The following is a 25,237-nucleotide window of genomic DNA, read 5'->3' as shown; positions in this document are numbered from 1 at the left end:
GGATAATGCACATACGGATCACTTAAAACAAGTTGATGCATCAAAGAACGAGAAGAAGAAAACAAGAGGACTAACATTGATGCATGATGTTACAAGAATTAAGAGTACGGGGGAGAAAACAGTAGTTGAATACAATGAAAATGGAATACCTATTGGGGAGAATGGGCAGAAGCTTCAATCTTTCATTGGATCTTGTGTGCATCATCATTTCGTCAATTCAAGAGTTGGTTGACAACTCAATATATTATCTCTTTTATGGATGAACCACAACTCTTGATAGATCCACCTTCGTTGTATGCTCGCATAATTGATAAACCTGTTTGGCAAGAGTTTGTTAGGTCAAAAATGTCTTCAGAATTTTAGGTATTAACCTTTTGTCTTGTAATCAAATCAATCATAGTATAAAGCACATGTTTTTTATTTTAATCTTTTTACGTAAAATTTGTATAGAAACTGAGAAGGGAACAACAAGATCGAAGAAAGAGGAGTAAATATACTCATAATATGTCAAGACGTGGCTATGCTAATCTTGCCGAGGATATGGTAATTAAAAATGTTGTTGTATTTTACAAATATCCTAAAATTTAACTATGGTGTGCTTAATGATATACAGAAAAAGGGTTCTTTTAAAGAATAAGATTTTGGACGAGCTAATATGTGGAAAAAAGCTCAGACAAAAGAAGATGGAGGATACATAAACAAAGATGTACAACAAGTTGCCAATGAAATAGTAAGATTCTCAATGCTACATTTGCACCAAATCACATGAATATACTTCTAACGTATTACTGGTCATATTTAATCTTTTTTAGGATGAGATTTTGGATAAAGCACCCAATGAGGAATCACCCAATGATGCATTGACTCAAGCGTTGGGTACTCCAGAATATGGCGGACGAGTACGTGGTGTGGGTGGTTTCATTACACCTACTGTTTATTTTAATCAAACAAAGCCAAGAAAGTCAAACAAGGTGGATACAACCCAACAAATTATTGATGAAAATGAAGCACTTCATAAACGTATTCGAGAGTTGGAACAAAAAGTTCAAAGCATCCCAACGTCAGAACATGGTAGTTGCTCCAAGAGCAAAGTCCAAGAGAAGGTAAAATGTTTGTTTCTAAAGCAAAGTTACAATATTAATTGTTTATCAAAGTGAAGCTATCATTTACTTGTGCTTTGAAAATATTGATGGTTTTAGGAGAAAGTTTTAGAAAATGTAGTAAAAGAGAAGAAAGGGATTGCTTCTAGTGTACCACCGGTATCTCTTACATCAAAGAAGAAGGTTGAAGAAGAAGAGGAAGTGAAAGAGGAGGAAATGATTGCTACTACGCCGATGACAAGGAATGAGGTAAATGTGAAGGTGGATTGTAAGCAAACAATTTTACGTATATGAGTTCTTAGATTGTTACTTACTTGTGTTAGGTAAAATCTTCAAGGCCGATGACAAAAGAGGTGGAAGTTACTAGTGAACCATTAAATGTACCAATACAATTGAAGTATATTCTTAGATATGCTGAAAGGGTAATGGTTGATGGGTCTAGTTTTTCATTTCAACTACCTCTTGAGTTATTTGGTATATCTCGAAAGAGTTATGTTTTGCGAGAAGATGTTATTGATTTTTGCAACATGCAAAAAGTTAAGACTTTATCAATGGTGGCTTATATTACGTAACTAAATGTTACTTCTTCATGATATATATATTCACACTTTTTAGTTAGTAGTAAGTTGATGTATGCAATTAAATGTTACTTCTTCATGATATATATATTCACAATTTATTGTAGGTACTTATACTCACTCATTATTGATTTAAAGAAGGTTTCAAAGTACGTTTTTGTAGATCCATCTCTTATTTCAGCTGGCCATAGTACTCGAGAGATTAGAGCTCGAAACCTTTGTAGTAGATTAATGACTTCTAAACAAGATCAATTGGTTGTTGCTCCTTATAATCCTGGGTAAGTATAATTTTTATCAATTTAAACTTGCATTAGTATGAAAATACTAATTACTTGTATATTTATTTCATTTAGGGATCATTGGTCATTAGTAATTATTAATCCATATGATGATGTGGTGTACCATCTTGATTCCTTGAGAACAAGCTTCCGAGATGATATTAAATACGTAACGAATATGTAAGCTAACTATATTTATGTTTCTTTATTTTTAATCACTAAAGAAATTAGTTCATTTTAATTTATACTATACTTTGGAAAATGTAGGGCCTTGACGATTTTCCAATCTCAGAAGAATTTGAAAAAGACCAGAAAAACAACATTCTGGAAAGCGGTAAAGGTAAATATATTTATAAATTTATTTAAATTTTAATTTAGCACATAACTTAATATGCATTTTTATTTGGTTTTGTGTTATAGTGTCCTTTACAGGTAGGAACTGTTGAATGTGGATATTATGTCATGAGATACATGCGCGAAATCGTGAGCAAGGACACAAGAATTATTACTGATGCGGTATGTTTTTAAACTACTTACATTGTAACGTTATAAATACTATAATATGACTATTTTTTTAACAAAGTGTCTACTTGACTTTTTATGCTTTATAGATTGATACAAGAAACTCGTACTCACAGCTTGAATTGGATAAAGTATGAGTGGAGTGGGCTGAATTTTTATCCCGGTACATATGATAGATACACCTAGATATGATCTTCTTCTTAATTTTGTAAATGGTTAACATAAGAGAATGCCCATAATATTTTTTGTGTAAACGTTTTGTTCATAGCCATTATACTTATAGATGGTGTAATAGATGCAAGGGGATAGAGACTTTAGTTTTGGTATACAAGATAGCTATTATTATTGGTTATATAAGAGGTAGCTATTATTATTGTTGATTTTGGAATAGGCCACAGATAAGAAATTTTAGTTGGCTATATTTGGATTGGAATTATGTAATCGTTGATGACATTGGTGAGAACAAATGAAATTATTGTTGGTTTACTTAATTATTTTGTCATTTTCTTGTTGCGTAACTATACTGGTTCTGAAAATTTTATTTTATTGAAACAAATGTACCTAATGCAAGAACCAGAAAATGAAAATTGTGTATATTTAATATATATTAATAAATAGTACTATACATAACGTTACATATATGTCAAGTATACGATATTCCTTTACATGTAAAAACGTCAAGTATATGTTTACATGACACGTATAAGGCGTCAACTATACAACATTACTTGACACATAAAAGGTAAACTTTGATGGATTACTTGACGTTAATACAGTGTCAAGTAAACGTATACTTGATGGTTTTTTAGTGTCAAGTAAACGAATACTTGACGGTGGTTTAGTGTCAAGTAAACGTATACTTGACAGTGTTTTAGTGTCACGTAGACGTATACTTTATGGTTTTTAAGGGTCAAGTATACTTATACTTGACGGTGTTGTAGTGTCAAGTATACGTATACTTGACGGTTTTGGAAAAAAGATATTTAGTAAGGGAGAAAAAGTAAAATAATTATATTTTGGGAAAATATAATTATTTGTAAAAAGATAAATAATAATTAATTATTGTGGAAGATAATTAATTATTTTTGGAGAAAGATAAATAATAATTAATTATTGTGGAAGATAATTAATTATTTTGGAGAAAGATAAATAATAATTAATTATTGTGGAAGATAATTAATTATTTGGAAGAAAGATAAATAATAATTAATTATTGTGAAAGATAATTAATTATTTTGGAGAAAGATAAATAATAGTTAATTATTGTGGTAGATTATTAATTATTTTGGAGAAAGATGAATAATAATTAATTATTGTGGAAGATTATTAAATATTTTGGAGAAAGATGAATAATAATTAATTATTGTGGAAGATGATTAATTATTCTGTAGAAAGATAAATATTAATTCTGGAGTGAAGTTGTTATGGTTGGGTTAAGATAATTCATGTTGGAAGTTATAACTGATTTATTGGAAAAGATTTGATTGATTAAATTAATTGAGAATTTAAGTGAATTTGAGATTTTTGGAGAGAATAGTGATTTAAATAAATATATATTTTTGTTGTAGATTTTGGTGAGAGAAAAATAATAATAATAATAAAGAAGCATTATTATTATTATTATTATTATTATTAATGGTTAGAAATGACTAAGATTTTGTGCATTAAGGCATTTATTTAAGAGAGATAATGGGAATAAAGATATATATATATATATATATATATATATATATATATATATATATATATATATATCCTAAAAAGAAAAGGAAAAGGAAATAATAATAATAATAAATATTATTGTTATTATTTGGGTCTATAAATAACATCTGAATGCTTAAGTTAGAAAGTAAAGGAAAAAGAAAAAGGTTCTTCATCTTCTTCTCTAAGATAACCCTCTACTGTCGCCGCCTCAGTTGAAGTTAAGATTGGTCTCTTTGGAAGCTTGAGGATTTAAAGTGATGAATTTTTTTCCATCAAGGATAAGAGGATTTTTCAACCTCCATCTGAGTAACCTTGGTAAGCTAATGAAATTAAATTAATAGTTTATTAATTTAATTTTGGATCTATTTTGGGTTTCTTTAAAGGTTCAATTGGCTAGACTTTTTATGATCTAAATCTTGGATATTTCCCAATCAAGGTTGAATTGGTTTCAACCCTTTTTGTTTGAGAAGTTAATTAATTTGGGGAAAATTTTTGGATGTTAGCCAATTGCTGATTTCATTAATTAAGATACTGAGTTTTCCTTTTATGATTAGGATCAAGTTAATTGGAGACTTTTTTTTACTGTCAGATAGGGAGTACTTTGTTTGGCTAAAATCTCCAGGTAAGAGATTCTCCTACTAGACCTTCAAACTGAATTTAAGAGACCGCATGTAATTATGATTATGCATTGATGGTAGCTAAAATGCATAATTCATTATATTGATTGATATTGATGACTGAAGTCATGTTAATAACTGGTAGTATGTTGTTGATTACTGTTGATGTTGATGCATGATATATTAATCACATGATTAAGGACGTTAAGATTAATACTCATGCCATGTTATGATGTTATGTTGTGCTACATGCTATGGATAGGGTGTTCTGTTAACTTTGTCTATTAGAGTCGTACCTGCATGAGTGTCATTCGGGATCACCACCTATTTAGGACTGCGTAGTCCGACGGGACTGCCAGTCTAGCATGGATATAGATATGATTCGAGTGATTCGACGGGATGCTCGCAACCCGATTGTCTTAGTGTTTCCTCCGGGTTCGCTACAGACCAGTATGTCCTAGGTGCTCCCTCGGGACGTCGAAGACCAGATTCTGTTCCTACGGGAGCGCATGTTGCACGTGTTCGGGAACGTGCCAGTTATTGGGTACCTTTTTCAGGACTCTAATGGGAAGTTAATAAACACCTAGCGGGACTAGTAGTGGGTCCCTTGCTGAGTATATGTTTATACTCACTCTTTCTATGTTTAACATTTCAGGTGAAGGTAAAGGTAGAGGAAAGCTGGCGAGCGACAGAGAAGGATCCGTGACATGCCATATGGGGACTCAGTTTTGCTTCGGCGTTTATGTTTCAGTGTTTTAATATTCTGTTTTTAAAGAAAATTTAGTCTTCCCTCGCTTCAAAAAAAGTGTCTCTTGTCATTGTTTCTTTTTAGTAATGACCTCAGCTTAGTATAAAGAGTTTGGTCGTTACAATATCCTTGAACGAACTCACAGCAGGTTTGATGGAGATACTGCCTCCAACTGACTCAAGGTTTAGACCACATCAGTTAAATGGAGTTAGCAAATGCAGAGAAGTTAAGACTTGAACAGTTGCAGAGACAGGTACTTTAATCCATACTATTTGATAAAAGTTAGTTAGAGCAATAGAGTTTTGATATTCGGTCCAAATTTTTGCACAAGCTAAGCTTGTTAGCACTTAAAAAGTAATTTCAAATATGCACTTTCTTGAATATTTTTCAACCAAAATTTTGATAAGATGGATTGTATTTGTATCTAAATGTCTCACAAAAGTTACCATACTCTCTTCGTTAAGTGTAATGAAACCACCATTTTCTAGATTCCTAAAATACATGATCAAATATATTGAGATATAGTAGGTGACCAAACTACAAGACAAACTAAGTTATTTGATGTACTTGGACACTCCCCTTTGTTTATAACCAAGTAGTCTAAGTAAGTAAAGTCCTACCTTTTTGTTCCCATGATCTAAGTGGGAATTTTTGCTGTAGGTATTAACTTAGCTTTCTCTCAAATTGTAGTATTAGCAGCAGTAGTAGAAAGTCAAAATATTCAATACTGTATTTAATAACTAATCAGAGGAAGAACAAAGCATCATGCACACAGAAATAAATCTCATAAAACTAAAGATTCCTGCACACAGAAAGACCCAACAACATATATAATCAAAGATAGCAAGATTCAACAAGGTTACAACGATAATAAAGTCTAAGAACAAGAACATAAATTGCAAAGAAGACATACAAGTGTCTCGGCAACTTGTGAATTCACCGGTTTTCCATCCTTCCTTTTGTGTGCTTTAGTCCATAATGCAACCCTTGTGACCGAAGATGGATCTGAACTAATTTTTCTCTACAAAGTGAGATTTATACAATGAAACCACATATACGATATGGAAGCAAAATTGAAGTATAGTAACGAACTTTACCATCTCTTCAGCCAAACGAGCATACCCTTTTCTACTATATGTATGTGGGAGTTGTTTTTTCTTCATGGCTTTGTACTTTTCACTTTTCAACTACTCAAATAAAAGACATTCAAACTTCACACAAATTAATAATAATCAAATGTAACTGTATATGTTTTTAAGTAGAGATTTACATACCTTGAAGTTTGCACTAGTCTTGTCACTCACAAAATCCATCCAATCATCTACAGATTGCAAATTATCAGGCATCAACTTCAAAATTGCATCCTTTGTTGAGGCATCTCGAATTTATTTTACTAAACGAAATTTTCCAGCCCTTTATAATCTACCTATCTTTTGTAAGAAAAACTTTTTTTGCCAATCTTCCACATTGTACCTTGACTGAAGTATAAAAGAGTTAGAAATGAAAAGCAACCAACTTATTCTTATTAGAGAAAAATAAAGTAAATTAATACCTGGATAGATTTTCATAACACGACTTTCAATCTTGTTGGTAGTTTTAGCCAATTCTCAAGATTCACTGGTACAACCTCCCTCACTAGTGGTCCAAGAAAAGAGGCCAATCCTACCAATTCATCACCAATGAGTTGTCCATATTCATTGAAAAAAGTGTCCACTCTTGATTGTTTTTCAATGGCTATTCTCTTCATTTTTGTAGGTCCTCTTGTCTTTTTTGGCAAAGGCATCGTTTCAAATGGGGGTTCTTCATTGACAACATGATCTTCAAGCGCCTTCTCACTAGGAAAAATTGTCTTTTCCAATGGAGGTTCTTCATTTACAACATGATCTTGAACTGGCTTCTTATTAGGCAATGGCTTCTCATTCACGATAGAAGTTGTTGCTTGCCTATGAATTGTTAATCTTGTTCGAGCAGTTGGTGAGTGTAATATAGGATTACCTTCAACTATCTTCTCACTAGGCTTGGGTGATAAACTTTCCTTGTTTTGCTCATTTGGAATAAGTAGACTATCGTCAATAAGCTTCCTTCGTGTAGACCTTCTCTTTCCTTTTACTTTTAGTCCCACGGTATCTTGTAAACCTCTCTCCATTTCAACCTAAAGGACTTGAATAGAAAATAACTTATGATTAAGGAAATGAAATAACATATGTAAACAAGCATTGGGAATAAGCAAACAATGGATTGCGAGTAAAAGTATTAACTGACCTTTGGCAAACTATGTTGGATTGAAATGGTGAAAAAGTAACACAAATATAATGATGAGATGAAATGGAAGCACACAAATATATGTTTTTAGAAAAGAGTGAAAGACCTGAAGTAAGGAGTTTTTTGACATAGCCTTTGTCTCCATCTCCATAATTCATATGAAGTATTTTGCAAACCTTAATATCCATTTGGCCTTTGCTTCTTTAATTAGGATTTGGTGTATGGAGGGAGGGACCCTTTTATCTAGAACTCTATCTCTTCATCCTTTCCCAATATCCATATTTAATTTATAATATGCTTTTCTAGGTGAGAACAGTGTCATTAATGGAGTCCCTAGAAAAATTAATAGCTTTTTAAAAGTGTTTAATTTTCAAATACAGGGACCCTAAAGAACTAAAAGGAAACAGTAGGAATTGATTTGTTTGTTAAGAAAATTTTAAATAAATTTTTTAAATTGAAAGCATAGAGAAAAGGTAGATGCAGACTAGATTACAGCTATGTATTATGTAACCCTACCCAGTGAGAGTGCAATAATACACTGCCATGTTTCAGATAAATATAACTGATTTATCATAAGTCATATGATAATATACATAAGTCATATGAAAATACATAAAAAGAAAAAGACAGAGGGAGTATAACTAGATATAAAACAGAATATAGTGCTTACTGATGATTCACATTTCACATAAACGAAGAGGCTAATTCAAATGAAAACACATATATAGAGAAAAGTGTATATATAGTATCTTGCTGCAGGTTAGTTTGTTTACTTCTCAAACTAATTCTCAAATAAAAACACCTTCACAATCTTGTCTTGCATACGTAAGCTCGTCACTTTCATCAACATCTTCAACCGCATTACTTATGTTTTCATTACTAACCAAAGTATCATCCTAATTCTCATCGTACATTTCCAAGTCATGAAACCCTCTCGGTGGTGCTTTTAATACAACATACCAATTTGAAGTGTCCTTTTCTCTAGCATAAAACACTTGTTTGGCTTGGGAGACGAGTATGAAAGGCTCTCGTACAAACTTGCTTTGACTTTGATGTAAGTTAACAAGAACGAATCCTTCCTCAACTTTTACTCCATTGCGAACATTTTCCCAATCACATTTGAAGATTGGAAGCTGGTAGACATAATAGTTTAACAAGATTATTTCTTGTAACACTCCGTAATAAGCAACTACATCCATAACTTGAGATTAATCTTTGGCACTAGATCTACATAATGTTGTAGCATCTACAACAACACCACTATTCTGAGTTGATTTTTCAACATTCTTTGTGTGAAATCTTTTCCCATTTATAATGTACCCAGTGTAAGACATCGTATTCTTTCTTGGTCCATTCGTAAGCCATTTTAACAAGTCAGAGTAACCTTCAAAGGATGAATCTAATTCAATTTGATAAGAATAAACATATCTACCTGTTAGTTAAAGTATCTTACAGTTTCATATATCCAGTGTTTGATAGGATGTTTACAAATTAGTTAGTATCACCTTAGACTTCGACCATAATGGAAATTGTTCCGTATGAATCTTCCAAAGTAGATTGGAATCTTTTTCTAGTCTCTTATCTAAAACAATGAGTTCATTCATATGCATCCTGTCCCAATAAACTATCATTAATAGACTTAAATTACAGTATTAAATAATATTGTTTAGGGTTATATCTCACTCTATAAATGGTTCCACCTCCGATGTGTTGAATAAGACATATCGATGTGCATTTTCAAGTATATCATCAGATAGTTCAATTGAAGTTCCAGAAGATATAGGATGACCCTCTAAGATGACATCGTTTTGGTATTCTTCATTACGTTGTTGACTATTCGCTACTTCAACTGATTGTTTAAAATACTTGTTTGAAAAGTCAACACATTCATCAGCTAAGTAACATGTTGTAATGCACCCTTCTGGTCGTGCTTTATTTCGTACATAACCTTTCAATACCTTCATGTATCTAAAATAAATGTTATTAGTACGCCAAAAATCATAATTATCAATAGACCAAAGACATGTACCTTTCAAATGGGTACATCCAACGAAATTGAATTGGTCCACATATGCAAGCTTTGTGACCCAAATGAATTACCAAATGTGTCATTATGTCAAAAAATGACGGAGGAAAGTACCTTTCAAGAAGACATAAAATGTCCACCACTTCTTTTTCAAGATCCAACATAACCTCTCTATTAATTATACGTTGGCAAAGTCTATTAAAATATGAGCATGGCCTGTATATTGCATGTCTTGAACCTTTTGGGAGCAAACCTCTATACAACACTAATAAAAGTTGTTGCATCAATACATGATAATCATGAGACTTCAAGCCCATCACTTTGCATTCATCTAATGATACACACTTTGAAATGTTTGAACTGTATTCGTTAGACAACTTCAGTTTGTACAACCTTGAACAAAATAATTCCTTCTCGAACTTCAACAATGTGTGTGGAGCCTGAGGTAGATAAGTTCTTCCTCCACGGTCTTGAGGATACTGGTCAAGACGAATTTTCAAAAGTTGTAAGTATTTTCTTGCATTAATCCCATCTCTTGACTTTCCATTTATATCTAATAACATACCTATAATACTCTCACATACATTTTTCTCCACGTGCATGACATCCAAGTTGTGTCGTATTGGTAATTCCTAGACAATCAAAGTTTCAAATTGTTTATGACGTAGTTCAAACCATACTAATTCAAAATGTAATAAGATATATCATAAAATTAAAGTTGGTTTACCTTTCAATATGGTAGATCGAAGAAAATCGATCGCTTCTTCCACCTTTGATTTGACGATTCTTTATGACTTTTGCCCTTTTTCTTTTCACGTTTTCACCAACAATTATCAAAATTTTGAAGTTGGACATAAATTGCACTACTTGTAGCTATTTTGGGAGGTAACTCTTCTTCTATTCTACCATTAAACAATGCTTTTTTTCTTCGTTATGGATGAGCCCTTGTTAAGAATCGTCTATGACCTATATATGCAAATATTTTACTATGTTTCAACCAATAAGAATGAGTACTATCTCCACATGTTGGGCATGCATAATTACCTTTTGTAGTGCATCCAGCAAGATTTTCATATGCTGGAAAATCATTTATAGTCCACATAAGAATTGATCTCAAATTAAAATGTGAGTTATCTACAATATCATAAACTTGTATTCATTTCCATAGTTGTTCTAAATCTTCCACAAGGGATTGTAGATATACATCAATATCATTTTCGGGTTGTCTAGGACCAGGAATCAACAGTGTCAACATGTTTTCTTTTTTCATGCATAACCAAGGAGGAAGATTGTAAGTAACAAACATGACCGACCAAAAACTATACCGACTACTTAAATTGGAGAATGGGTTAAAACCATCGGTAGCAAGGCCCAACCTAAGATTACGTGGATCCATTGAAAACTCAGGCCATTTTTTATCAATTGTTTCCCATGCAACAGAGTCAACGGGATGTCTGATCTTTCCATCAGTACTTTTATGGCTCCAATGCCAATGTAAACTTTCACTAACTTCATGTATTTTAAACATCTGTTTATGTCGTGGAATGATAGGAAAGTATCTCAATATCTTGGCGAGCACACCTTGTTTGATTTGGTTTGTTCGTTCATCAATCTTCCATCTTGAACTCGCACAATGAGGACAATTTTCTAACTTTTCATTCTCATTTCTAAATAAGCAACAATCTTTTAACACATGCATGAATTGTTTGGTAACCTAAATCAAATTCCTTAAATTATTTTCTAACTTCATAAATAGATATTAAAATAACATTGTCCATTCAGAGCATGTCATGCAAAAACCCCAAAAGGTTAGTGAATCTTGTATCTGACCAACCATTAAAAGTTTTCAGTTTGTACAATGTTACAATTGCTGACATCTTTGTATACTTCGTGCAACCACCATACAATGGCGTATTTGCCTCTTCCACCTTTTGAGAAAAATTATTTTCCTTCCTTGATGTAGAATTGTCATGAATGATATCCTCTTCTCCCATATATGTGCTCTTATAGAAGTTCGTTGCTTCACACATAAAACTATCATCAACTTCATTCTCCATTTCATCTCCTTCACAAACTTCCCCATGATGGTACCAAAAATTAATGTAGGATTCATTCCCTTAATGACCAAGTGCTCATATATGATTTGAAAATCATAACGCGCCATGTTTCTACAATCTTTACATGGGCATAAAAATTTAGTGGCATTTAGCTTCCTTTTCTTCACTTCTTGCAAAAAATCCCATGCTCCTTCCATATACTCATTAGTAGTACTTTTAAATAAAGTTAATTTAGTTAAATATGCATTAGAGGTTAACTCAATATTAAATGTTAGTTAGTTTCATACCTATTTAAATGTACCCAATCATTGTTGAACATTTTTGTACCCAATATTATTCTCGTATAGTCACTTTACTGCAACTGTAAAGATATTAATCTCATCAATTATCAATACGTTTGTATGAGATTAATATATGATGATAAATATCAGTTTAAGTTTTAATTATCAATACTTTAGTTTCTCTTAGAATATGGTGTTTTCTCCAACAAGTTTTGCAAGAGGAACAAATAAAAACACAAGTTCATGACATCAAAGGGAGCTGGCTACTATAAAAATGGGAGAAAGAGAGTAGTTGAATTGCAATTTTCCAACGACTAGCAAGCAAAGAGAAGCATCAATTTTTGAACAAGACAATAACTTATCTTGTTCCATATCTTATTATAGTTAAAAAAAATAAAAGATTTTGGGAACTTATTATCTATGCGCACATGTACGAACTAATAATTTCATATTACCTAGAGAAAAAAAAAAGGAAATTTTTTAGCAAATTATTCCAAACCTAATGCTAGTATGTTTGACGTAATAGTGCACTTGTGATTTGTAGTTTTTCCCAATGATACATATATTTCAGCCAAATGCTTAGACTCGAAAACATTTTCATGGAAAAGAAGAAACAAAGAACAAAGATTCTTATTTAAGATTTTTATTTTGATATTTCCTTTGGAAAAGTCACAATCTTTATTATTCAGTCCTACAAAATGAACAATATCTTTCGATATGACACCACTTGATAATGCAGAAATAGATTATGTTCATTTCACTACTACTTCCAACTAACAATGAACTTTTGTATAAATCATAGGCAGATTCTGGCAAGTAAATTCATCAAACTGAATTCCCATCTTTTTTAGAAACAATAAGATCGAAAAACCAAAAACAGCGTAAACATAAGTTGTAAAATATTCATAATAAGGAGTATGAATAATGAAAGACTCCTCCAAAACTGTTTGCATAAGGTAGTATACCAAATACATTTTAACTACAACGAACATGAGAAAGGGAGATAACCCTCTACCCTTAGCCTTATCAATAGAGAAAGAGATAACAAAAACGTCATATTGGTGCATTAGTCAACAGATATAGCACCTTTAAATTCAATCAAAAAGTTTGAAAAATAGAGTCAAATACTCTCCAGCTCAGGACAATGGTTATCCCAAAACTATTTCCTAACAATGATAAATACAACCAAGTACGAAATCATTGCAAAAACAGACCATCTTCTTCACACATATCTTATATGCACACTTACTGATTCCCATTCAGCATACCATTTCTGACTTTAGTGCTAGAGAATTCAAACCAAACCATAGACCTGTTAAAAATTTCAACCCTATTTGATAATCACGTCATTTTTTCAATTTAAAAGATTAATCATACACTAATTCTACTCGTAAGTTTTGGTTATATTCATTAAATATTAATATTTTTAAAACACCCAAACTAAAACACGAAAAAGAATAGATTTTATTTTTAAACTTGGACTAAAAATTAAAGTATTCTTTTCAAAGAAATATGAAAACAAAGAGTATGAAAGATTGCCAATAACTTTCAACACATGCATGTCTGAAAGTAAGTATTTCTCTGTTATTTCTGATGTTTGATGAAATGTCTAGCTCAGTACCATGGACCAGATCTCCAATAAGTTTTACCAATATTCAAAATCACAACTTCAGAAATATTACGAACATCCAACAAAATGTAAAATTACCTGTAGATGGATCAAAAGGGGAGTTCCACGAGGTATAACCCACGATTGTGTTGTTGGTTGCTGAAGAAGAAGAATAAATATTTGAAGACGATGGTATATTGGCAGAATCTAAAACCACAAGACTTCTATTCTTAGAAATAGTGAAAATCCAAGAAGTATTATTAAGAGAAATGAATAGATGGAAAAATTACTTTAAACGACCCACATCCTTGATTCGAAAAACGCAAAAATGGGTTTCAGTTGAACGATGAACAAAAATCTGGTATCGTCAAAAAGTATTGTTTTGGCGTGGGTTTCGGTTGAATGACGAACAACGTGGCCGTTAGGCTTTGATGACAACGACAAACAGGCCGATTACATTTCAGTGGCCGGTTGAATGACGAATAGGCCGGTTACGTTTCGGTGGCCGATTGAACGACAAAAAGGAGAGTGACGATGGACGAAGACAACATCAGATGATAGAGAGACGACGAACTCACAAACAACAATAATGTGTTTTACGTGTTTTGAACAATGAAGAGAGGAGAGGGAGATCACAGTAGAACATGGAGTAGCTATCGCGAGTGTGAAATGGAGAAAGAGTGTGCAAAAAGAAGGGGGGTCGGGAAAGGTGAAAAATTGGGCGGGCTTAAATTAAGTTTTTTATTTTTTCACTTTTTTTCAATAGCCCAATTTAAAATGGGCTATCTTCCAAGGCTATTAAAAGTCTTATTTCTTGTAGTGTCTAAAGACTTAGTTGGTGATGTTTCCTTCGTTAGAGAAAAGTTTTTTGAGCTAGCAGGATTGTTTGTCTGAGGAGAATCAAGCTATAGTAGACCATCACCATCATCTAAATGACCTTTGTTTGTATATCTGTGATCGTTGACAATAACATTAATAGTCGAGATATAGTCCTCTGTGAGACTTTGAATCGCATTTACGGTGATCTTCCCTATCACTTAGGATATAACATGTGCTTCCAAAAATATGGGAGTATTTAACATTGGGTTTTCCATTTCACAGTTCATAGTTTGTAGAGGATATTCTAGGTCATAATGTGACTCAGTTATGTATGTGACAACCAGCAAATGATGTCTCAACCATCTTCTATAATGTTCTATTCTTTGGCTCTACAACTCATTTTGTTGTGGTGTCAAAGGAGAATAGAATTCATGGAGAATACCTTCAGATTTACAGAAATCATTAAAGTTGCTATTTTGGAACTCTCGACCATGATCACTCCTAATACGAATAATGCCTCTACCATTTTCACATTGAAGCTGTAAACACAAGGCACGATAAACTTTGAATGTCTCTGATTTTTCTTGAACAAACTTTATTCATGTACAACGAGAGAAATCATCTACACATACAAAGGCATACTGCTTGGCACCAAGGCTTTCAACTTGCATTTGTCCCATTAGATCTATATGTAAGAGTTCAAGTATGCGAGTGGTTGTATGGTGATACGTAGCTTTATATGAAGATTTAATCTATTTCTTTGTAGGACAACCTGAGCAACATTTGTGTGAATTAAATTTTAATACATGAATCCCTAGAATGGCATCAGTATTAATGGTTTTAGAGATTGACGAACTACCGATGTAACCTAATCTTTTGTGCCATAAATTAGCCTTATCAGTTTTTGAAAAATTGCACACATCCATCTTAGAGTTCTAGTGATAACAGTTATCTGATAACCTTGTACCATCAATGATAACTTGATTTTTTCTATCTATCACTTTTCACTTGTCTATATTAAAACTGACAGAATATCCTTGATCACGTAATTTGCTGATGCTAATCAAATTTGAACATCATGTAGATATGGAAATCCTGATTGATCTATAACTCATTTTCCAATGCTTTTTCCTTTCACACCATCACCAAACATAACAGACCCTGCTGGCATTCATTTAACTCAGAGAAAAACATAGCATTCCCTGTAATGTGATGCGAGCATCCACTGTCAAAATACCAGTTAGTAGATTTTGAATTATGAATAGATGTGAGAGCAATCTTGCATTTGTTAAGATTCCAATAGCCTTTTGGTCTCCATTCCGTGCGAGAATACATATTCAGCTTACTTTTTCTAGCGTTGGATCCATTTATGTGGTAGAGATTATGGAACATATCACATAAGAGACGTATAAGTTTAGATCTCCCTCAGAAGTGACAAATTCACTTCTTTCTTCCATTGGAACCTGAATTCTTGACAATAGGGATATCAACGTGATTGACAAATTCATCGCCATGATAGCAACCTCCATCCAATCCAACCATGATAGCATACTAAATATACAGTCCGGAATAGCTCATACGTGATCTATATCTACAAGGAAACACACAGCCAAATAGAGCTCACACATAGTTAACACCTACCACAGTAACAACATCCATCCAATCCAGCCATTATAGCATACTAAATAAACGACCTGGAATATCTCACACGTGATCCACATCCACAAGGAAACACGCGGCCAAACAAAGATCACGCATACTTAGCACCTACCACAGTTAACAACATCCATATCTCTCCTATGTGCACATAGAGCCACCGACTATGGGTTATGGTAGGCTCAAAGCCATATCACAATCCTCCATCCACATCCTCACCAAGACTTAGGTTCTCGGATCTCTGGTCACAACCTCTTTTAGCCATGGAACCCCCTGCAACTATAGGTGGCGCTATGGAAACAAATTCACGTAGCCTTGGGGAAATCACCTTCTCGTTCACCATAAACATCGATTAAATATATTTCAAACCAAGTATAATCAAAACTTGAAATACAAACTTTGAATTCAAGCCATGCGCATTCTTAAAATCGAGACGGACAAACACATCGTTTAAGTGTAAATGAAAACAGGAACTTCAAACCCGCTTATATAAAATTCAAGTCATAAACATTCTTAAAATCATAACGTGTAAACACATTATTTAAACATAAACAAAAATGTGGTCATAAAAAGTGTAAATCATGGTAGTTTCCAAGCAATATCATGAGATAACATGTATAAGTATAAAAAAAAAGCTTGAAAATAAGCCATTCACAGTCAATAACTCGATCCCCCGTGGTTATACGCTTTCTCCACTTCAATTTGGCCTGAAACAATGAACAATGACCCTCAGTTTTCTTCGCATATTAGTATATCACTACTACAAAATCTGCTTTACTTGACACTAGCAATTTTTAAATACTTGAAATTTTTATTAAAAAAACATCAAGTGTTGACCACTTTAAAGAAAAAATGTCAAGTATAGTTTAAAAAAAGTGGAGTTTTCACAGAATTTTTCGAACTATTTCACATTAGCTTTTACTTGACGTTTGTTTCGAGTTAAGTATAAGGGAGATTTTACTTGACGTTTTATTTGATGTCAAGTATAGTGAACATTTACTTGATGTTAAAAAAACGTCAAGTATAGTTTTAAAAAAGCAAAAATTTCACGGAATTTTTCGAACTATTTTACATTAGCTTTAACTTTACATTTTCTTCGCATCAAGTATAGTGGAGCTTTTACTCGACGATTTTTTCACGTAAAGTGTAATGGAGATTTTACTTGACATTTTTTTACGTCAAATATAGTTAACATTCACTTAATGCAGAAAAAAAAAGTCAAGTATAATTTTAAAACATAAAGAAATAATTATTCACGAAACTTAAAGAGCCTTTCCTTTTTAACAAAAATGAAAACCATTCAGTAGCCTTAGCCTTTGCCGAAAATGTTGAAACAAAAATGTTTACGCAGTGCCGCAACCTGTGACAAAAACGTTTACAATCGGCCTCCTTCGATTTTGCAATGCCTCACATCTCCTCTCTCCAAATGCTTCTCCTTTTCTCTTTTAAACATAAATTCATCATCAAATCTCAGAACCCATCTGAATCTGAAACCCATTTCAAAAATTGTTGATGATGCTCTAATTGCAACTTCATCCAAGCCATGTACCTCATCGTTTAAAGGTTTCAGCTCTTCAATACCTCAATCAACATCCATGAGCAAATCAGCTCCAAAGGATGCGATGTAGATGGGTAAGCATCAAAGGGCATCCATTACCCATTCCCTAACAACTTCATTCCTCTTCGGTGAGAAACTATCGGTATAACATTCTAAAATTCTTTTCCAACTAGTTTAGGGTCTTTTAGATTCAATGGGTCGACTTCCACTTTTCTTTTTAACTTGCAACATTCACCACATGCTTTAATTTAGCCTAAAAATTTCACTTTTGGACCCTTAACCTCAACTTAAACTCCTAACGCCACAAGCAGCCAAATTTAAGTTGTATTTTAAAATCTTATGCTCATATATCACATAACGATGCCTAAGAGGTTTAAATCCATTAACAAATTAATATCAATCGAACTAGTCAAAACTGAGGAAGTTACCAAAACTTATCTAAAACGATCTTAAACGTGTTGATCAATGTTTCTTAGTCCTCCAAATCTTCAATCTTACTTACATAAGAATATGAGTAATATCAAGTTCATGTTACAATTAAATGGGTATTCATTAAACTTACCAAAATTACTCAAAATCTTACTAAACACTTATTGAAGTAGCTTTTATCCTAATGGATAGCACCTAGTGATTTTCTACTTCAAAAACAAGCATCCACCATCATGAGTCATTCAATTTTAACGCTTAAACTTAATGGGCATTGAAGAACTCTAAAAGAACTCAATAAAATTACTCCAAAACTTATCAAGAAGTTAACCAAGTAACCTAAACTTCAATGGACAACACCAATACTACCTTCTAACTTCGAAATCTAGCTTACAACACCATGAGCTATTCAATACTATCAATGAAGTTAAATGGGTACTCAACACCCGCTCCTAAAAGCTTAGAAAATTACCAAAGTGGTGTCAAAATGCCTAATTTTGAACTTTTGAATCGCTGGACAATGGCTCAAACTCCATTAATATTCAAATTTAGCATTAAAAAGTAATGGGTATCGTGAAAACCAAGTTGAAACTTAATGAATAATAGAAACTCATTAAGAAATCCAACTAAAATAAAGAATATTTACCCCAAAACTTAGATCTGATGATAAAGAGTTGGAAAAGAACGAAGTTGGCAGCGATTCGACTTGTAAAACGATGGTTAGGTGATAGGCAACTTGAATGACAACGAAATCCTTGGAGGGACTCAAACAGAATGTCTTGATCGAACCCAAAGACTTTAAATTTGTGTGACCCGCGAAGGGTTCGATGTGGTGTGGCTGTGATTGAAGGCGTCGTGGCTGACAAGCAAAGAGGAAGACCTAAACGCCGGTGTCGACTAGGTTACGTTGGCCGGCGAGTCCAACGCCGCAAGGGGTGGCTGATGGTGGCATCGACTACAGGAGAGAAAGAGAGGCACTAAGCCCGTGGAGAATGCCACTAGAAGAAATATGGTCTTTAATTTCGGTTGGAAAAAATGGAAATGGAGCTTTAATGTCGCTTTTTAAAATGTGGATGTTTAATGTCGGTTTTAAACCGACATTAAAGAGAGAGCTTTAATGTCGGTTTCAAACCGACATTAAAGGTATAGTTAATTTTTTTTAAAAAAAAAAAAACTTAAGTATCTTCTCCCTTACTTTACTCTTTTCTTTCTCACGATGCCACGCCACATGATTTCTTCCCTCTCCTTATCAATTTCTTCCATCTCTTCTCAATCTCACTTTCAACCCTCTCTTCTCTGGCGAATAGTCACCTCACATACAGTTGTCATCGTCCCTCGTGCCCAGCCACGGTTCTTTTGTGTTAAAGCATTTATGTGTGGTTTTATCCTTTTAGGTTTAATATACACATATGTTCCTTTAACTCTGAAAATTGAAAATTTGATATTCAGATGTTTACGATCAGGGAAGCTTTATAAATCTTATAGCGAAGCATAGAAAATGGTTTGTAACTTTCTTATGTTTAGATTTCAACACTTTTCTTTTGTATGCTAGTTTAGTTTAGTTGCTACGTTGTATGTAAACTCTAGTTGACTTATTTCTTATACTTTCATTAGGCTTTTCGACTTGGTATGGTGCTTCTTGTTTTGAATGCATCTTAGATATTGTCATTTATCTTGTTTGTTAATTTTTCAGATTCTTTTCTTGGGGTTTGTAGGCTACTTTGGCTGATTCCTTTCTAGCATATCTTGATGAACTCTCTAATGAAAACAAGTTTCAGGTTTCTAAAGGCTTTTTACTTCTCCGTGTAAATGAAGTAATAACTATGTTGGTTTTTATGTAAGTGAAGTCTTTAATTTGTTTGGTTTACTTAGTGACTTTAATTTGTTTTGTTAATTTGATGGAGTTAATTGTTGTAATGTTTATAAGATTTGACCTTAAACTTAGTTTTGTAGCTATATTTATCAGTTCTTACTATAGCAAATAACTTTCTTATCTTAAAGTTTTGATGAGAAATTTTCATGAGATTTTATTTTGACGATTGTTTATTTTAAATTACTTTTCATAACTTAGTATAACCTTTTTGTTGTAGTTAAGGTGTTTGAAAAATATCTGAGAGATATTCACTAGATTTTCATAGTTACTAATGTGGCAGCTATTGGGTCTCCATGGTTGTCATCAAAGTTTAACTTTATTTTGAGATGTATTTACGAAACTGAGAGCTATAAAATATGTTTTCTTGTCATGTTCCATAAGTAGAAATCTTCATGGAGAGTTTGAAGACTTGTCACAGACTTAAGCTAATACAATTTCGTACTCATCTTTTTCATTAGAGAAAAGTCATTCTACTGAAAAAAAGAAGAGATATTCTCCCTCTCTTCCTTTTGTTGTGGTGGAACTCGTAGAAATGACTTTTCCTTTTTCGATTTTGGTTTTATAGTAAGTGAATGGTCTAGAGGGCTTTATAAAATAGCTGGAAGCAAACCCAATGGCTTGATTCCTTGGTCTTGGGGGTGTCTTTGAGAGAAGAAGGTATCTACAACGTCAATCTAATGACACTCGTTGTTGTTGTTACTTGGCTTTGAGCTCACTGTGGTTTAATTGCTTACAGATATCATGGAAGTATCAAAGAGATACATAGGAGGTTCATTCTATTTTAGTATGCTTCCTATTCATCTATTTAAGCTATGAAGAATTGCACAAGGTGATTTTCTCTTTCAAAATTCAGTTCTTTTTGGTGTAGAATAAATGAAATTCTCGAGTTATTTGTTATCAGAAAGTCATACATGACAATTATAGCATTTGGGTCTACTGCTCTTGACATTTATGAAGTCAGTGACATTATGCCATCAAAAGGCTGGCATTTGAATGCCTTGCAAAAGCCTAGTAGGTCAGCTTTCTCAGAGATATCATATTAGGATTACATTTCTTCTCACAACAATCTTTCAGTTTCCTCTCATAGGTTGTTAAAAGAAGAAGCTTGATTATTGAAGATTGATTACACAAAGATTGACATGTTCTCGAAGTGTCAAAATGGACAAGAACAGCTGGAGTGAGACAAATCTAATCACAAACTTTCATAAAAATCTTAGGTTACCCTTATAAATATGGTGGCATGTATGGAGCTGAAAGTCCATGGATGTTATGCATTTTCGTGCAAGCCATATAATTAAAAACTTTAGTATATATTACTTTAAGTCCTAAAAGATGTATTTTAGTTTAATACTCAGAACTTAACTTCTAAAACATAGTTGAAATATAGGTTCTTATTTATGAAAGAAGTTAAATTACAAGTTTAGTCTATAAATTTTGTTTCAAATAGATCTCCAAACTTTAAAGTAGGTTTATTAAGTCATTAATCTTCAATTTTGTATTTGATAGGCAAAAATTTGAATTGTTTATGTAGTAGCCCTTTAGTATCAACTCTCTTTAACTATGATGACCTTATGGTATATTTTCTGTAATGCAGTCTCATTTTGATATCTTAAAAATACATTCGAGAAAAATGAATCCAATGCGAGGGATCGACTTGAAAGGGATTGCTGAGAAGATGAATGGTGCATCCGGTGCTGAAGTTAAGGTCAGTTAGATTTTTACACGAAACATTCCTGTTTTTTCTACTTCAGGTGAACAAACTTTAATGTCAATCTTGTTTCATCTTTTCAGGCTATTTGCACAGAAGTTGGAATGTTTGCTCTAAGAGAAAGAAGGGTTCAAGTGACAGAAGAAGATTTCGAGATGGCAATTGCAAAGGTTATGAAGAAAGACAAATAAGAACATGTCATTGTGATTGCTTTGAAGTAGTAGTTTTACCGTTTGATCCCACACTAAAACTTTCAAACCAAGAAGAAAATGAAGGCAGCGACACAGTTTTCCACAACCAACCTGTTTTGGGAATTAAATGCGGTTGTTGCGTGTGAGACCAGTTTAAAAGACTCTCCACTCCAATCTAAGCTTCTTCTCTAAGTCCTTATTGCACACTTTAAAACGTGTCTCTGCCAATTCCAACTTTGAAAAGTAAATACTTTGAAGGGCCCTCATCAGCTATCGTATATCTCAATAAATAAACCTGTTGTTTTGAAGGACATCCATGCTTTCTTGCAATCTTACTTTATTTTCCAGGTCATCTGGGTGAAAGATGGCATCATGTTTTCTTCCAAGTACACAAAAAGTCACATTTATAGTAGTGATTATGAGGGAGTAATTGTCTAAGATGTTAACACTTGTCAGGTGGTGGTGATGCTTTAAATTTTGATGGCGATGCTTTAAATTTTGAAGCTAATGGAGTGATGCTCATTCTGAGTTGGCAAACGTCGGTGATAGCATTGAGGATGAAGGCAAGGAGGTGGACAATTTTGATGGCTAGGAACTTAAGGCTGTAGAGTCGGTTATGCCTAAGGGTGATGATCAGAACTCAAAGGTAAATTAAACATAGAAATCAGTAACAATGTTCAAGGCTTTTTAAGGAAGTTGAAATTAAACTCCATGAAGTGGTTTCATTTTCAAATTTGTTGAAGTTTCGAATCATTGGAATTGAAATGTAAGTTTATTAGAGTTTCAACATATTAAAAGTAGAAGATAGTTAAACATAGATTAAAAATTGAAGCAAGTGATATGAAATCTTTTTTTAGTTTCAAATTTGTTTTCGTTGGAAGTGTGGTTTTCTTTGCTCTGTTTAGTTGAAGATCGTAATTAAGAGTTATGTCTTCTTGTGTGTTCTCCTATCTACTATGTTTTCTCAACAATAATATCCTGGTATATGATAGTTTCTTAAAAAACATAGCACACCATGGATTTACTACGTTTCGTTTAGTTTTTCTTACTGTTTTATTTCTTATCCAAATTTGAAGGTTGTTGCAGAATAACAACATTTTCGGTCCAATTCCCATTGAACTTGGAACTGTCCTATTGCTTCAAACATTAGATCTCTCAAACAACCGGTTCTCTGGTTCGATACCAACATCTTTTGCTCAGCTAAACGGTCTACACTATCTGCAAGTGTTTGAAAAATTTTGCCGGTCATTTTTTTCTGTTTGGGTTTCTGCAATATAGAAGATGTAGAAAACACCTCAAAATTTTCACTTTTTCCAGAGATTTCATCATTTTACATGTGTGACTCCAATGATGTTTTGATTTCTAAGGTTGGATTTTTTGATATTATTTAATGCTCTTTATTCTCAATTTTTCTTAGAGGTCATGTACTTGATGCATAAGTTGTTGCTTGTCCGTTTGCTCCTTTTCTGTTATTTATAAAAATTACTTGCTCTTTCTTACTTTGTCTTGTAATGAGTAGCAGGCTGAACAAATATCTTGACGTTGTCTTTCTAAAGCTTGATTGCAACCAAGACAATAAGGTTCATCTCATGATCCCTAATTTCTTGCTGGAAATTAGAAATGTATTTGCAGAATAGTTCATATAAGAAGTAAGAACACTTAAATTGTCTTTATCTGGCAAACATTGGCAAAGGAACTTGGGATAAAAGTGGTGTCAACTTTCAAAATTCTAAAGGATAAGAAGGTCGTTAAAGAACTAACTGGAGCAAAGTTCGATGATTTGGTTCATGCCATTGATACTATAAGATCCAGCTAAAAACTCTCCTCTCATCTCTTCTTTGTAAATTTAAATAATATGAAGGGAAAAAGTTAGTATCAACATAATTGGGAATAAATCCTAAATAAACATTTTCTTTATCAAAATAAATCTTAGATTTTAGCCGAAAGTATCCATCTTGAGTTTTAGTATGTGAACAAATACCCACATTGGCATGTAATATGTAGGTTGTTGCAATTTATCTTTTTATTTCTTTTTGGTTTACTCCTAACAGTTTTGGTTATGGGAATCATTGTTTTCATAACAATGATCACTAACTTTTAGAACCATCCACCAGGGAAGTCTGCCGCTGAACTTGTGATTTCCATCACTAAGACACAAATAGAAGTGGAACTCATCCTTGAAGGTACTAAAGTTTGAGGAAGGAGGTATTCTTTGTATGCACACAACACGAAATACCTATTTGAAAAGTTTGATTGTCTTTGAATTTGTTTTTGTTATTTGCATAGTTTTGTGTCTGGTTATGACATAGAGGAATCTTATTGAAGAGATCTGGAATTTAACTCATAATCACCTACTTAGTATCAAGGGCAAATTCTTTTATTTTTTAGTAAAAGACAATAGGATGTGAGAGATTCCAATAGCAGATGGGTAATTTTTTATTCAGCTAGCAACTACGTAAAGTTCATGACAATGTTTCCTCTTTATGTTGAATGATTGAAGTTATATTGGGTTGAAAGCTGAGCGATTGTATAGATAGCCAAGCGATCGTTGAAGGTTGAAGATTGAAGGTTGAGAAGACGTTTAGAATTTTTCTTATTTACATCTTGTATTAGGATCTTTTTTCATGTACTGATGTAAGATGTATATATAAACACAATATTAAGTTTTCATTTTGTGTATACAAATGTAAAAGATAAATATTATAGTTTCTAAAATAGTATTAATTTTATTGATTTGTTGGAGCGAGAAAAAAATATTTATCTATATGGATTCAATGTTGGTTTATAAAAAATGCACAATAATACAACAATTAAATAAATATAAATTTCTAAAAATGGACAAAAACAAGCCTTTAATGTCGGTTTTAAACTGACATTATTGGCCTCTTTAATGTCGATTTTCAAACGACATCATAGCCCAATGACATTAAAGGGCTTCAATAACACTATCAAAGATGTCGGTTTAAAACCGACATTAAAGCCCAACCGACATTAAAGGGCTTCAATAACACTATCAAAGATGTCGGTTGAAAACTGACATTAAAGGCCTTTAATGTCGTTTTTAAACCGACATTAAAGAGGCCTTTAATGTCGTTTTTAAACCGACATTAAAGGCCTTTAATAACACTCGCAAAGATGTCGGTTGCCAAGTGACATTAAAGCCCTTTAATGTCGGGTTTAAACCGACATTAAAGGTCAAATTTCTTTTAGTGTGGTCAGTGGAA

The 25,237-nt window shown here is 32.9% G+C and overlaps 2 protein-coding genes across 4 annotated transcripts; one reads left to right on the top strand and one right to left on the bottom strand.

Annotated features, from left to right (window-relative positions):
- Nucleotides 1-170: 170 nt before the first annotated feature.
- Nucleotides 171-14,456, bottom strand: LOC127151307 (uncharacterized). Of its 3 annotated transcripts, XR_007824176.1 has the most exons (6): nucleotides 14,073-14,456; nucleotides 13,882-13,989; nucleotides 7,100-7,707; nucleotides 6,822-7,025; nucleotides 6,645-6,734; nucleotides 6,273-6,568 (listed from the first exon to the last, which is right to left on the bottom strand). XR_007824176.1 is itself a non-coding variant. In XM_051090790.1 (4 exons), the coding sequence occupies exons 1-4, from the start codon at nucleotides 6,891-6,893 to the stop codon at nucleotides 254-256; spliced, it is 333 nt and encodes a 110-aa protein (XP_050946747.1). In that variant the 5' UTR covers nucleotides 6,894-6,967; the 3' UTR covers nucleotides 171-253. The 3 variants fall into 3 exon arrangements, 1 of the variants encoding a protein (XP_050946747.1); XM_051090790.1 differs by lacking the exons at nucleotides 7,100-7,707; nucleotides 13,882-13,989; nucleotides 14,073-14,456 and adding an exon at nucleotides 171-316 and having other exon boundaries at nucleotides 6,461-6,568; nucleotides 6,822-6,967; XR_007824177.1 differs by lacking the exons at nucleotides 6,273-6,568; nucleotides 6,645-6,734; nucleotides 6,822-7,025; nucleotides 7,100-7,707 and adding an exon at nucleotides 13,056-13,485.
- A 3,429-nt stretch (nucleotides 14,457-17,885) lies between these two features.
- Nucleotides 17,886-22,013, top strand: LOC127151365 (26S proteasome regulatory subunit 7 homolog). The gene is made up of 8 exons (XM_051090936.1): nucleotides 17,886-17,889; nucleotides 19,691-19,742; nucleotides 19,856-19,868; nucleotides 19,957-20,078; nucleotides 20,851-20,883; nucleotides 20,983-21,070; nucleotides 21,709-21,819; nucleotides 21,906-22,013. Exons 1-8 carry the CDS (start codon nucleotides 17,886-17,888, stop codon nucleotides 22,011-22,013), a joined length of 531 nt encoding a protein of 176 aa, XP_050946893.1.
- The last annotated feature ends 3,224 nt before the right edge of the window (nucleotides 22,014-25,237 follow it).

The sequence above is a fragment of the Cucumis melo genome, chromosome 10 (genome assembly GCF_025177605.1).
Source record: "Cucumis melo cultivar AY chromosome 10, USDA_Cmelo_AY_1.0, whole genome shotgun sequence".
In the NCBI taxonomy this organism is placed as follows: domain Eukaryota; kingdom Viridiplantae; phylum Streptophyta; class Magnoliopsida; order Cucurbitales; family Cucurbitaceae; genus Cucumis; species Cucumis melo.
The sequence above is the reverse complement of the archived record's forward strand: the minus strand, read 5'-3'. Positions and strand labels throughout refer to the sequence as shown.

Excerpts from the sequence above, each read along its gene's own strand:
- LOC127151365 (XM_051090936.1), top strand. Across the intron at positions 20,079-20,850 it reads ATAACTATGTTGGTTTTTAT|ATATCATGGAAGTATCAAAG; the intron begins GTAAGTGAAGTC and ends AATTGCTTACAG. Across the intron at positions 21,820-21,905 it reads CATCCGGTGCTGAAGTTAAG|GCTATTTGCACAGAAGTTGG; the intron begins GTCAGTTAGATT and ends TCATCTTTTCAG.
- LOC127151307 (XM_051090790.1), bottom strand. The coding sequence starts at position 6,893 with ATGCCTGATAATTTGCAATCTGTAGATGATTGGATGGATTTTGTGAGT. Across the intron at positions 6,569-6,644 it reads CTCGTTTGGCTGAAGAGATG|AGAAAAATTAGTTCAGATCC; the intron begins GTAAAGTTCGTT and ends CTCACTTTGTAG. Across the intron at positions 317-6,460 it reads CACAAGTTGCCGAGACACTT|GTTTATCAATTATGCGAGCA; the intron begins GTATGTCTTCTT and ends CTTGCCAAACAG.